General features: G+C 54.3%; 1 protein-coding gene across 2 annotated transcripts; it reads right to left on the bottom strand.

Moving 5' to 3' along the window:
• Positions 1–10,063, bottom strand: LOC123645131 (arpin). 2 transcript variants are annotated; one of them, XM_045561706.1, is made up of 6 exons: positions 10,045–10,063; positions 7,288–7,363; positions 5,317–5,449; positions 2,302–2,508; positions 1,722–1,885; positions 1–780 (listed from the first exon to the last, which is right to left on the bottom strand). In XM_045561706.1, exons 3-6 carry the CDS (start codon positions 5,327–5,329, stop codon positions 772–774), a joined length of 393 nt encoding a protein of 130 aa, XP_045417662.1. In that variant the 5' UTR covers positions 5,330–5,449; positions 7,288–7,363; positions 10,045–10,063; the 3' UTR covers positions 1–771. The 2 variants fall into 2 exon arrangements, with proteins under 2 accessions (XP_045417662.1, XP_045417661.1); XM_045561705.1 differs by lacking the exon at positions 10,045–10,063 and adding an exon at positions 8,898–9,028.
• Positions 10,064–12,996: the final 2,933 nt, after the last annotated feature.

The following is a 12,996-nucleotide window of genomic DNA, read 5'->3' as shown; positions in this document are numbered from 1 at the left end:
TTCTTTTCTGAAGATTTACTCATTCATAAAAATGAACCTTCAGGGTACAAAACAACAACAAAAAAGGTATTCTCAACAACGTGGCCTGGCAGAGTGAGTGTGAGAGGTGCAGCCAGCCCGCCCCCCTGTGAGCACTGTTGGCCCCCCTGGGAACAGCACCCAGGAGAGCAGCCAGGGTGTCTGGCGACAGCACCCCTGCGGTGGCATCAAATCAGGGGAGGAATAAAGAACTGGCCACTGGGCGGGGGCAAGGTACAGAGGACCAGGAGGTTTGAAGCAGGACACCAGAGGCCACAGCACAGAGTGCCAAGGAGGGGCGGGTGTGGGAGGTGAGCAGGAAACAGCGAGCACAAAGGAAGGAGCCCGCTACCTTCTCCCGTGAGCCACTCTGCATCTGGACGAGGGATATCGCCCAGGTCTGCACCAAGACCAAGGCCAGTTCCTCTCACACTGCCCTGGGGGACCTGCGTACCACCTGCCTTCAGAAACAAGGCTGCCTTCCAGGGCAAGGTCACCAGGAAAACATCTAGGAAGGCGCAGCCAGAGAGGGGCCCCCCACGAGCCACACAGCATGGGGCCCCACTGGCAAGGCTGTCGTTGTGGTCTTGCACTTGGTTTTGGCAGAGCTTGTTCAAAGGGTATTTATTCCGAGGCAGCTGCAGGGAAGAACCGGGCTTGGCGGACTGCTCTCTCCAGGTCCAGAGTGGAAGTCACGGAAGAAATTCTCACCAGGTGCTGGCGGGCCCCGGAGGCATCCTTGTCCCACTAAGCTCAGTCGTCCTAGAGAAATCCAAGGAGTAAAGTAGAAAGACGTGGACAGAGCACATGTCACAAAGGCCATCAGACGAACAAGGGCTCCATCATGTGGTACCTGTGGGGCCACCTGCCTTGGCCCCACCTCCTCAGAGCTGGCCCGGGAGCTGGCCTGGCAGCCCCAACCCTTTTTCAGTCCAAAACTCTCCCTGCTAAGGTGGAAGGGAGCAGACGCTCAGTCTGCCTGCCCTGCTTCCTCGGGCCAAGGCCGCCATCTCCCTCAATGAGACAAATAGCCCATTTTTCTGTGACTTTGCTTCAAATGTTCGATTTGGGGTCTTTTGACATCAATTCAAATCTTCAGGTAAAATATGCTTCGGAAAGACAACTGTGACCAGGCTGAGGAGCAGCCTGCTGACCCTCGGCAGAAGAAAAGCTAGTCAGGGCCGAGTCAGCCATTTTCCCAGCCGCTTCGGGCAAGAAGCCCGGACCGAAGGAGAAGCAAATACTCATGCGGTGGCTCAGCTGCCTCAGTGTGGCCACTGTATTCCCTTGCAGCGCAAATGTTTTGAGACTTAATTACCATCACTGGTTCCCTCTGCAGCCCTCCTCCCCATCACTGGCTTTTATAAATCTTTGTAGACAGGCCCAGTTCAGACCTGCCAACAAGAAAGGTCCCACAGGCCGGGCATGTGGCTCACACCTGTAATCCAAGCACTCTGGGAGGCCGAGGCAGGAGGATCGCTCGAGGTCAGGAGTTCAAGAAAGGTCCCACATTGCCACCCTTCATACCTTGAAGGAATTTTCCTGATGCTGACAAACTCTCAGAAATTCCACAGAATTCCACCAAAGCTGGGGGTAAGATGTATCCTGCTGTCTCCTCGTCCTACCCCCAACCTCAACCAGTACGTACAAAACTCCCACCATGAGGTATAACCACCGCACCCAACACCAGGTACATGACCTACCCACTCCTCGTCCTCTGCCCCGTCCCCCTGCTCTCGGATCTCTGCTGTGGCCCCCTCTGATGACTTTTGGGCCATGATGTTGTCTGTCCAGGACACCCCTGTCTTTCCATCACCAGCAAAATTACACTTGGTCACTGTTCCAGCTTCCAGTTTGGCCAATGACTCTGAAAGAAGAAAAGAAGTTGAATGTCCTCTGTCCCTGTGGCAGAACCACAGTGGGGGCTAGGCCCACTCAGCGGGGTCCCCTAGGCCTGGGTTAAGCCATTGTTCTCTCCAGGCCCAGGGATGGTCAATGAGGCCGTGGGTGGGACCCCCAAGGCACAGTGGGGAACGGTCACGCACAGGAACCATGGAATTGGGTGGTACCCCAGGATCCAGGGTATCTAGCCTAATGGCCCCAGGGTACTTGTTCAGGGATCTAGGAATAAACCCCAAGGGCTTAGTTGTGTCCCCATGGAGGCCACACCTGGCCTGCTCCCAGGAGCTCTAAGCAGGAGGGGCGGGGGAGCCCGAGAAGGGAGCCCAGGAGCCCCGGGGCCACACAGGAACATCAGGCCAGAGTGAGGGCCGCACTGCTCACCCAGGAAGGGGCCATCGCCCCGAGTCTTCAGCCGTACCCCGGCCCCGAGCTCGAGCTCCATCGCCTCCATGTCTGACTCGGGCATCCAGAAGGCCACCGTCTGCTCGGGGGCGAGGCTCTCGGTCAGTGCCAGCAGCTCTGGCTTATTCACCAGCTCTTTCAGCTCCTCGGGCGAGAGCCTGTCGCAGTCCCCCTTGGCTTCCACCTCTGCAGGCACACAGCACAGGGGTCCTTATGGCCGTAACAACAGCAAGCACTGACTGAGGCCTGTCAGCAGCCAGGTGGGGGCTGAGTGTTTTATACTCTCACAATCAGCTGTAGGGTGGGACTCATCAGCCACCTCCTTAGCACAGGAGGTGCCACCTGGCTCTGGAACCCAGCTGCCTGCTGCAGATCTGGGCTCTACAATAACTTGGGCAAGTTACTTAACCTCTCCATACCTGAAAAATACGATAAAATCGATGTCCACCTGATAGGAACATGAAGTATAAGTGAAATAAAGCATATAAAGCACTTAGCACAGTGCTCAGCACACAGTAAACCCTCAGGGAGTGTTAATATGTTGTCATTATTCCCATTTTATAGATGAGAAAACCAAGGCTTAGAGAGGTTAAGTGATTAGCTCAAGGTCACATAGCAGTGAAGGAGGCAGGATTCAAACCGCCCCCACGATCCTACCTTCCCACTGAGACCCTGGTGACCAGGCAGGGCTCTCTGCAGGCTCTCGGGGCCTCCCTGGCTGGGCGGGCTCAGCTGGAACAGTCCCCATCCTCTGCTGGCCCTGGCAGAGCTCGTCAGCTCAGGGAGGAACCCAAGTCCTAAATCTGCAGGTGCTGGTGCAGTGAGCGCAGCCTCCCAGCTGGGGGTGCTCCCTCGGGGCTGAGGCCTCATGACGTGTGCAAGGCTGCACCCCCACAGCAACCCCGAGCTGGTCCGACAGGCTGCCTTCTCCGCGCCAACGCCAGGCGACCACGCTCTGCTGGAGAACATGCCAGCCCACCCACCAACACGTCCCATGGACCACATTCCATCCACGGTGTACAACCTCAGCCAAGCTCTGCCAGGGACGCCTTCTGGGACTGCCCAGACAGCTGGCACAGAGGAGGGCTCCACGCTCCAGCCTCTGCCCAAGCGCCCCTGACAAATCAGCCCACCTACTCTGCAAGAGAACAGAAGTCATCAGGTGGGGCCTCTCACTTCCCTGCCACCACCTGTCTGTCAACTCACTTCAAACCACACAAAACCTCTCCTCCCTTTCAGCCTCAAGCCAGTTCCCCATGAGGGCTCCAGACTCCTCCCACGCCCTCGAGGACCTGTCTCTCCCACTCCCTAGCTTTTCCTCAAGGCCTTCACCCACTGCTCCACACCCTGCCCCTTCCCCCCCACCCCCACCACAGTCACAGTGAGTTCCTAACTGGCAAACCCCTTGGATGCTCCACATTCTGGATCTTACTGATCCAGGGCAGCACCTGACCCCACTGCTAGCTCCTCACTCCTGTTCCCCTGGGCTTCACTGGGCTTCAGGGACACCTCCCCGTGTCCCTCAGACCTCTCCACGGGCCTCCTGCCCCTGTCCACCTCCTATCGTTGCTGTTTCCCAAGACAACCTCCTGGGCCCACTTCTTTTCTCCTCCTGACCAACTTCATCCACTCCCATGGCTTCCATACTCTTAATGTGCTGCAGCCCAGCCCTTGCCCCAAGTCCTAGAAATGTGCCTCCAAGTCCTCAAAGGACCTCTGTCTGGAAGTGCCACCAGCAAATCCAACTCAGTGTGTCCCAAACGGAACTCCTCTCCCCAAACCTGCTCCTCTTGCCCCTCCATCTGCCCTTACCCCAGCCTGGCACCTCGCCCAGCCCCTGGGGTCATCCCTCTCACTCCCCCACAGCCAGTCCAACCCTGAGGCCACTGTGCCTCCTCCCGCTTGAGCTGGCCCTGACTCCCCACCCCCACCAACAGGTCCTCAGTCCCGGCCTTCTCAGCTCTGCCCTAGGTCACCACAACAGCAGAGCCCTTGCCTGGGCTCCGGTCATGGGCCCGTCCATCTCCTCTACCAGACTGAGAACATCTCCGGTGCAGGACCGAGTCCTGCTTGTCCCTGGACCCTCAACACGTGGCACAGGGCCTGGTGCACGGTAGGTGCTCACTAAACGTTCAGAGAAGCAATGAGCAACTGAACGCGTGAATGAATAACACGACAGACTCCCAGTCAACCTCCAAACCTTCTTGCACAGCGGCAGGCAGCAAAGAGGTCCTACTATATAGCCAAAGGTGGGAAGAAGAGCGAGACCATGGAGGGTCTGCAATGGTCTGAATGTCCCCCCAAAATTCACATGTTGGAACAATCACCAATGTGACAGCATTAAAAGGTGGGGCCTTTAGGAGACAGGCGGTTAAGTCTGAGGGCAGGGCCCCCACGAGTGGGACTGCTGCCCTTAGGAACAAGGTTGCAGGAGCTGCCTGGCCCTTCGGCTACGTGAGGACACGGCAAGAAGGCACCATCCTTCAAGCAGAGAGCACAGGCCCTCCCCGGACAGCCCTCACCTGCTGGCACCTTGACCCCAGACTTGTCAGCCTCCAGAACTGTAAGCAACTAATTTCTGTTCATTAATGACCCAGCCTAAGGGACTTTGTCACAGCAGCACAAATGGACCCAGATAGGGCCCAAGAACCAAACGAGAATTTTGGCAGTAAAATGAAGACCACTGGGGGCCTGACCTGGGCTCTGCAGAAAGGCAGATAGAGCCCAAAGCCACGTTTGTGGATGATTCTGTCAGCCTGCAAGAGACGGCAGGCCACGAGAGGCCAGCCTGGCCCTTGGGGCTGAGGTGGGGCAATGGCGATCCTCTGAGAGGATGGGAGGCAGGAAGGAGTCCAGGCAGGGGGGCCCAGGCCAGACACCAGCCTGGAGGCCAGCCATGCTGAAAAGACACTTTCTCGGGGCCAGAAGGCTCAGGAGACAAGGCAGGCCACGCTGTAGGAGGGCCCTGAGGGAGGAAGGGCAGAGGGTACCTACTGTAGGATGACATGAGGAAGCCCGTGTTCACCTTCCTGGTGGCACTGAAGTTGGGCTCGATTTCGTCTCCCTTGGGGTTGAATTTACGGCGGTGGATGCGACTGGGCCAGATATACAGCACGTAGTAGCGCTCCTGGGGCCAGGCAGACAGAGAGTGAGGGGCCGCTTCACCCCACCCAGCGCACACACTCCAGGCTCTGGCTGCTGCCCTGCCCACCTACCCTCCGCCCTGAAGCCCACCTCAGCTCCAAAAGACATTCAAGTTGGGCAGATCCCCCCACTCAAATATCCATTCATTCATGTGTTCCTAAGAGCACCTGCCACGCCCAATGAGCTGTGCTAGAAGTCTAGGACAGGGTGGGCACAGGGCCTAACCCCAAGGCTGCCACACAGACAGAGACAAAAAATATATGCAGAAAACTATAATGCAAGAACCGAGGACTGCAAATGCCATAAGGCAGGAGTGGACGCTGCCAAGGCGCCACGGGAAGGGCACTGAGAGGGAGCCCTGAGTGAGGGCAGCCACTCTGCCCCTCCAACAGACGCAGTACCTGGGGCAAATCACTCCTAGCCTTCTGAGCCTCAGTTTCCCCTGCCATATCGGGACAATGTGATGCCCAGTTTCAGGAATGTTGTAGGGGTTCAACCAGATAACAGAGGAGCAGCACAGTGCAAAGTACAAAGTGTGCTGTGAATGCTGCCTGCCAGCTGTTCTAATCCAAATGGGTGGAAGAAATGCTCCCAAAGGCTGAAGACAGGGAGGCCGCTTCCTGGGGGAAACAAGGAAGGTGAAGTCTTGAAGGATGGGGAAAGCTGCCCTCGTGAGAATAAGGGTGTAGAGAGAATATTAAAAGCCCGGGACAGGTATGTGAGAGTCAAGAGGCCTGTGGGAGCCCAGCCTGGGAAAGCAAGTGGATGAGTCTGAGACAGGCCTTGACTTGGCATTTGGAGTTTGGATTTTATCTGGCAGACAAGAAAGAGTCCTGAAAGGTGTGTGAGCAGCAAGACCCTCAGAGATGTCTTTCTAGAAACAACTGGGAAGCGGGGCAGGGATGAGCTTTAAGGGGAGCCAGAGGCAGGAGGGCAGGTGTTACCAGGACAGGCCGAGGGCCCATCTGAGTGAGCAGACATGGAAAGAGGAAGGGAAGGGACAGGAAGGATCAGGCAAGGCAGAAGCCCAGCAGCACTTGGCGTTGCTCACCTGGGGCGAGGGGGAAGGCGAGCAGTGGGGCTCTGCAGGCTGGTGGCTGGCAGGGCGCTAAGGAGGGGAGGACGCAGCAAAGCATTTCTTGACATGAAAATAGTGGTAAACTGGGAACTGAGGCTGTTCCCATAGGGTGGAGGAGAGAAACGTAGGGTCCACGTAGCACCAGGCCTCCGGCCCCCCTCAAGAGGGCATTGTTAGAGACCAGGCTCAATTTTGGAGGCTGGTGAGATAAGGTGGTCAGAGCATCTAGCTCAGGCCATTGGAAAGTGGGGTGGGAGCTCAGAACTGGAGCTCAGAAAAGAGACACAGGCTAGGACAAGATGGTGAATGCCAGCTATACCTGTGAACACCTGAGATGGGGTCACCGGTGATACAGAGCATGACCCCGGGAGACTGAGAGGGCAAAGGTAGCCAGGACATGGACATGGGAACTGAAGCCCCAGTGTCAGCAATGTAGGCTTCACATTCAGGCTAGACTGGGTGTCGGGCCTGCTCTGTCTTCCCCGCTCTGACCAGGCTCCTCTGGCAAGAACCCAGGCCCTGCCACCTGTCTGCTGCCCAGCACACCCTACAGCTCCTCTTCCACTCGGGGTCCCGTCTGGCCGCTGATCTCCCCAGCCACTTCCCACCTGCCCTCTGAGCCCATCCAGGAAGGAGCTGGATCCCAAGCCTTGACACTGGAAGAGCCCAGCACAAGGAGATGCCCTGGTGGGGGAGGATGTGCAGCCAGGGCCCTGTGGGTACCACCGAGGAAGCATCCTCACCTTCCTGCCATGGGCATCCAAGATGCTGTGCCGAGATACATCGACCAGTTCTCCCTCCAGCAGGACGCCATTTCCCCTGGGGATGAGAGGGAAAGAAGCGACGGCCAGTTCTGCCAGTCCTCAGGAAGGAGCCACGGGTGGGAGGCGAATCCCACCCTGTCTCCGATTCACCTGGCCCTGAGCAGGCCTGGTACTGAGCGGCCCCCCTTCTCTATGCTTCCACACAGGGGCCTCTATCCCTCCAAGGGTCCCAAAGGCTGGCGCACTGCCCAGAGGGCACGAGGAACCTTGTCAGGCTGCCCTAAGACCAAGCTATGGCCCCTCCTGCAGGGCCACTGGGAGTTACTGTCGCCAGAGCCTCAGTCTTATCTACAAAATGGGGAGAAAACCAGCTGCTTCGCTCTGCCCCTCTGCTGATAACCTAAGATCATGCATGTGAAGGTGTTTTGTAAACTAAGTGCTTACTAAATGTAGAAGATTTTACTTTTTTATTTAGCCACATTTGGAGGTAAGTGTCTAAGCTGCTAGAAATGATCTTCCCTTTCCACTTGTTTTAAAATACTTCCGTATTCCTGTTCTCATTCCCATCCATGTGGTCACCAACCCAAAGAAATGGTTATTGCCGCTTTAGAGGTGGAGAAATCCAGACTCAGAAGTTTTGGGACTAGTCCAAGGTCGCGGTCCCTCACCGAGAGAAACTGGACCCTGGCCTCCTGATGCCAGTTTTCATAAAAGCAGAACCTGGGTCTTCCTTTTTCAAAACCACAGAAGTGGGAGAGGGGTGGGGACAACTGAAGATGATAGTGGAGGGGGCGGGGTGGGAAGTGAAAATTCCCTCTACCTTACTTGCTTCTATCCACCCCTCCCTATTCTTTTCTGAAAATATTGAACTGACAAAGACTGTATACATTCAAAGTGTACCACGCGATCACCTGATATCTGTACACGCTGTGTAATAATTACCACAATCAAATTAATGAACACACCGGTCACCGCATGCTGCACATTAGATCCCCAGAACTGGCTCACCCCGTAGGTGAAAGTTCACACCCCCTGACCACCTTCGCCCCATTCCTCCGCCCCCAGCCGCGGGCAACCGCTGTTCTGCTGTCGCTGTGGTTCCACTTTCTCAGATTCCACATGGAAGTGAGACCACAGAGTGTTTGTCCTGCGCCTGTCTTACTTCACTTGGCATAATTCTTTAGTGTTTGTAACTGCAAATGGAATGGTCCCTTCCTTCTCGGAACTCCGGGAAGGCAGGGCCCGGCCCTCCGGATCCTCGTACCCGGCTCCGGCAGGGCCAGCCCGGCCAGCTCCCGCCCACCGTTCCGGCCACGCAGCCGCCACCGTCCCTCCGGGGCAGGGCACGAGCCCGTGCAAAGGCCACGAGGCGCAGCAGCGTGACCCGAGGCTGGCGTTACAGCCCTGGGGGGGCGGGGCACCGTCTTCGGGGCCCAGGCTGGGGGAGCCTCTCCCGAGGCCGCTCGGCGCCGCGGCCTGGAGCAGCCCCCGGAGGCCGAGAGCGGCGTCGGCAGCCGCAGCGCCTCCTCCCCCGCGTCCCGCCCCGGGCAGGGGCCGGACGGAGCCGGGCGCGGGGGCGCGGCGCCTACCCCCGGTGCGCGGCGGGGTCCCACCCGGGCAGCCGCGCGCTCCGCACCGCCTTGTTCCGGAGCGCGCCGTCCTGGTAGATGCGGCTCATCGTCCAGAGCTGCGAGCCGGGGCGCGGGGCGGGGCGGGCGCGGGGCGGCGACTCCCAGCCCGCAGATCCGGGCACCGCGCGGCCGGAGTTAAAGGCGCCGCGGGCCGGACGCTTGGCGCGTCGGGGGCGGGAGGGAGCCGGGCCCTTCTCGCTTCTCTTCTTCTCCCTTGTTACCGCAGGGGCGATACCTACCGCAACCCACGCGCAAAGGGGAAGTTGAGGCCCGAGGATCCTCCTTAGGATAACCCCTGGAAGGATGGGATTCCGGGAAGCAGGAAAGGAGAAGAAACAGCCATTAGGGAGGGGTGGGTGGTCAGCACAGAAGCCACCGTTATGCCCCGCCCGGGGTCCCACAGGGGCTGAGGGGGGAGTCCCAGGGGTCTGTGACGAAGGAGTGGGGACTTGGATATCGGATCAACGACATACCAAAGTTTGAATCCCAGCTCTGTGAGCTTGGGCAAGTTCCTCAACCTCTCTGAGCCCTTGCTGCTTCATCTGTAAAATGGGGTCAGTACCAGAGGGGTCCTAAAGTTTAATGAGGGTGAGCCCCTCCCTAAAACATAGCATCGCCCTCCCTTCCTCTTCCCGCACTTCCTGAACTCTAACCCTGGCTTCCCAGTGCCCTTTGCCCAAATAAGTCACAATCTGCAGGTGAATTTTCCAAGCCTGGGAGCAGGGGTCTCCTCTGACCTCGAGATTATTGCGGAGTCTTGGTTTGGTTGTCTTTGTGCCAGGCGCTGGGGCAGGTGGGCTTATTCAGAGAGGCCAGGTGTACCCTCTGGGAGAGCATTCAAAGGGGAGGTGGTGGCCAGACAGGTGGGAGTCCAAGATGAGCTGTCAGAAGCACCTTCCCCCACCCCACCACAAACCTTAAGATTTTCATAGGTCCTAGGCTCTTTTGTTTTCAAGGACCCTTTCCTTATTAAATTTTTAAAATTATATTTTACCACCAGGTTAGTATAAAGATGAATTATTAATATATATTAAAACACTTTCTTCAGCCTAAAAAATATTTTTCTCTTCTGATTTTAAAAGAAAGCCCGGGGCGATGATGGTACCTGTAGTCTTGGCTGCTTGGTAGGGTGAGGCAGGAGTGAGGAAGGAGGATCACTTGAGCCCAGGAGTTTGAGTCCAGCCTGGGCAACCCCTCTCTGTTAAAAAAATAAATAAATGAGTTAACTTTTAAAAGGGAAATTAAAACATTTTCATGGACCCTAGAAGTATAATGAGCCCTAGGTAATGTGCCTAAAACGGATTAGTCAGCCCCACCCGCTGTCTGGCCTACCCCACTGCTCAGTATATGCCTGAGAAGGATGTTTAAAAGCCCTACAGGGAAGCCCCTCTGGGCAGAACTGTCCTTTGGCCCTCTGTCCTCAAAACCCTGCAGCCTGCTTACAGCCACTTGGCTGGCTGCCCTCCTGTGTCATGGTCCCCCTCCCTATGGCCTCAAATTTGCACTGCCCTCTATGGTAGCCACTGGCCACTTGTGGCTATTTAAATTTAAACTTTAATTAATTAAACCTAAATAAAATCTCAAATTCATTTCCTCAGCCTCACTAGCCACATTTGAAGTGCTCAATAGCAACATGTGGTTAGTGGCTGCCATTTCAGACAGTGCAGATACAAAATATTTCATCATCACAGAAAGTTCTATTGGACAGGGCTGCTCTAAATCCTTCCTTAGAAGACTCTTCTGCTCATAAGGCTCTGCAACTTCACTCCATGAGCACAATCTGCACACCAGGCATCGGCAAGGGCCGGGCAAGAACAGAAAAAAAAATTTTTTTTTCAAACAGAGTCTCGCTCTGTCACCTGGCTAGAGTGCCATGGCATCAGCTTAGCACACTGCAACCTTAAACTCCTGGGCTCAAGGGATCCTCCTGCCTCAGCCTCCGGAGTAGCTGGGACTACAGGCGTGCACCACCATGCCCGGCTAATTTTTCTACTTTTAGTAGAGACAGGGTCTCACTTTTGCTGAGAGTGGTCTCAAACTCCTGAGCTCAAGCGATCATCCTGCCTCGGTCTCCCAGAGTGCTAGGATTACAGGCATGAGCCACCGTGCTCGGCCAAAAAAAAATTTTTTGAAAGATTTTGACATTTATTTCCTAAAAAGTATCAATTATCATGTGAGAAAAAAACAGAACTTTGTTGGAATTTCTTATACCTATTTTGCAGTTTATTAATGTCCCTCTATTAAATTATAAACCACAAGGTACACCATGGAGATCAAGTTATCTTAGATTAGCACCATTAAATATTCAATTCCTACAACCAACTCCCCTTGCTCTGATTTTGTTGTTACCAAATTTTTTTTTAATTTTATTAAAATGTTGCCAGCAAAAGTAGGTAGATACATAGCTAGAGAAGATTAAGCTTTAAGCTTGTTAGTTCCACGGGCCCCTTTTGAGGCCAGCATTGGAGGGATCTCACAATGTGTCCACATGGGCACATACTTTTGGAAAATTGTCATGGGTAAGGCAATTTTGCTTCAACCAATTAAGACCACTAGCTCTTTTTGCCCAGTATTCTCCTTTGCCTCATGTCAGGTGATAGTAGAGTGGGCCATGGATGCGGGGAAATTGACATCTGATGTGTTTAGTGGGATAGATTTATGTGGTCTGTAGTCTTTTCCACCTATAATTATTGGTAGCCAGCCTGGGGAAGGAATACCCTCCCTCACTCTGTCCTGACATATCTGGAACAGGGCACAAAGTGGGTGACATGGAGGAGCAGGGCCAGAGGTCACATCACAGTAGAAACATGCCCTGTAGTGGCTGGCACTGAGACTTTGTGGGTTCTGGAGAAAGAACAAGATGTGAAACATAAAGAACCAGAAGCTGATGTGTAGAAAATTCTTCCAGCCATCAGACAGGTGAAATTGTAAGTGAAGGGTTCTCCTTAGTCTAGTCAAAATCAAAGTGCTTTCAGAAACATCCTCGCTAAAGCTGTTCATGTAGTTACAAACACACCAACCTTTCTTGTCTCTGTCTTTTGATGGCATTAGGCAAGTAAAATGTATCAGGATTCCTGTGTAGGACACAAATGTGTAGAGTAAAACGATCAAAGAGGGGAGTGCATTTGTGTATAGAGTCTTAGGGTTTTATGCATCAGGTCCCATCTTACTATATCCGACACATCTTGTCCTGACAAAGTCTGGTGGTTCCAGAGGACATCGCATGCCAAATTGCTACCAATGCAGTGAAACAGCCTGAAGAAACCACATACACATCACAGAGCAAAAGATACAAAACAAAGAAGCGCTCGAGAGAGAAAGCATCATGTAAAATGAGATGCCAGGATGACGACCAAACCCATCCATCATATCACATCAATAAATGCAAATAGAGCGAGCCTAGTTCGGAAAGAAAATCTATGCTATGTCTTTGGATTAGACATCTCTTAATGCCACATCAGAGCCTCTCAGCCTCACAGTCCTCTGGGGCCTTTGACCTATCCTGTCCTAGCCTCTCTCTAGTGACCAACTCTGCTGGGGCTCCCACTAACTTTATGCAGAAACAATCCCTGCACCTGACCTCATGGCCACACCATACCATTTGTCCCCTGAGACAGCTGGTCCCAAGAGTGGACCTGGGAAGAAGACTCTCGGGACAGGGCTGTGAAATGGGATTACTTACTGTTCTGTTGACAATAGGGACACTATTACTAGTGGTAAGTGGTTTGTGATAACCCTTGCCATGAAGTGGCATCAAAATTTCTAAGGTTTTCACCTGCAGTTAATTGGGGCCAGGCCCAGGTGGGAGGTAAAAGTGGGCTGGGAAGAGGGGCAGGTGCCTATGGCATTTGATTGGTATGGGGACAATAATAATTATAAGAAACATGGAGTAGTCCAGCTTCTATTAACACCATTGAAACCTTGCAAAAAAGAAAGTAATAGGCTCAGGGTAGCTAAGAGCCAACTTTAGATATGTAAAAACCACGGGAAGCTTTATGGCAGCTTTTTTATTTTCTTAAGCTCATGAAGTAAAACGGTATTTTTTAAAGTTTATTTA

This window comes from Lemur catta, chromosome 9 (assembly GCF_020740605.2).
Source record: "Lemur catta isolate mLemCat1 chromosome 9, mLemCat1.pri, whole genome shotgun sequence".
Taxonomy (NCBI): domain Eukaryota; kingdom Metazoa; phylum Chordata; class Mammalia; order Primates; family Lemuridae; genus Lemur; species Lemur catta.
Note: the sequence above shows the minus strand (reverse complement) of the source record. Positions and strands in the feature narration are given on the sequence as shown.

Coding starts and splice junctions, on each gene's coding strand:
- LOC123645131 (XM_045561705.1), bottom strand. CDS start 8,986: ATGAGCCGCATCTACCAGGACGGCGCGCTCCGGAACAAGGCGGTGCGG. Junction 7,364..8,897: donor GACCCCGCCGCGCACCGGGG/GTAGGCGCCGCG, acceptor TCTCATCCCCAG/GGGAAATGGCGTCCTGCTGG. Junction 5,450..7,287: donor TGGATGCCCATGGCAGGAAG/GTGAGGATGCTT, acceptor GCCTGGCCCCAG/GAGCGCTACTACGTGCTGTA.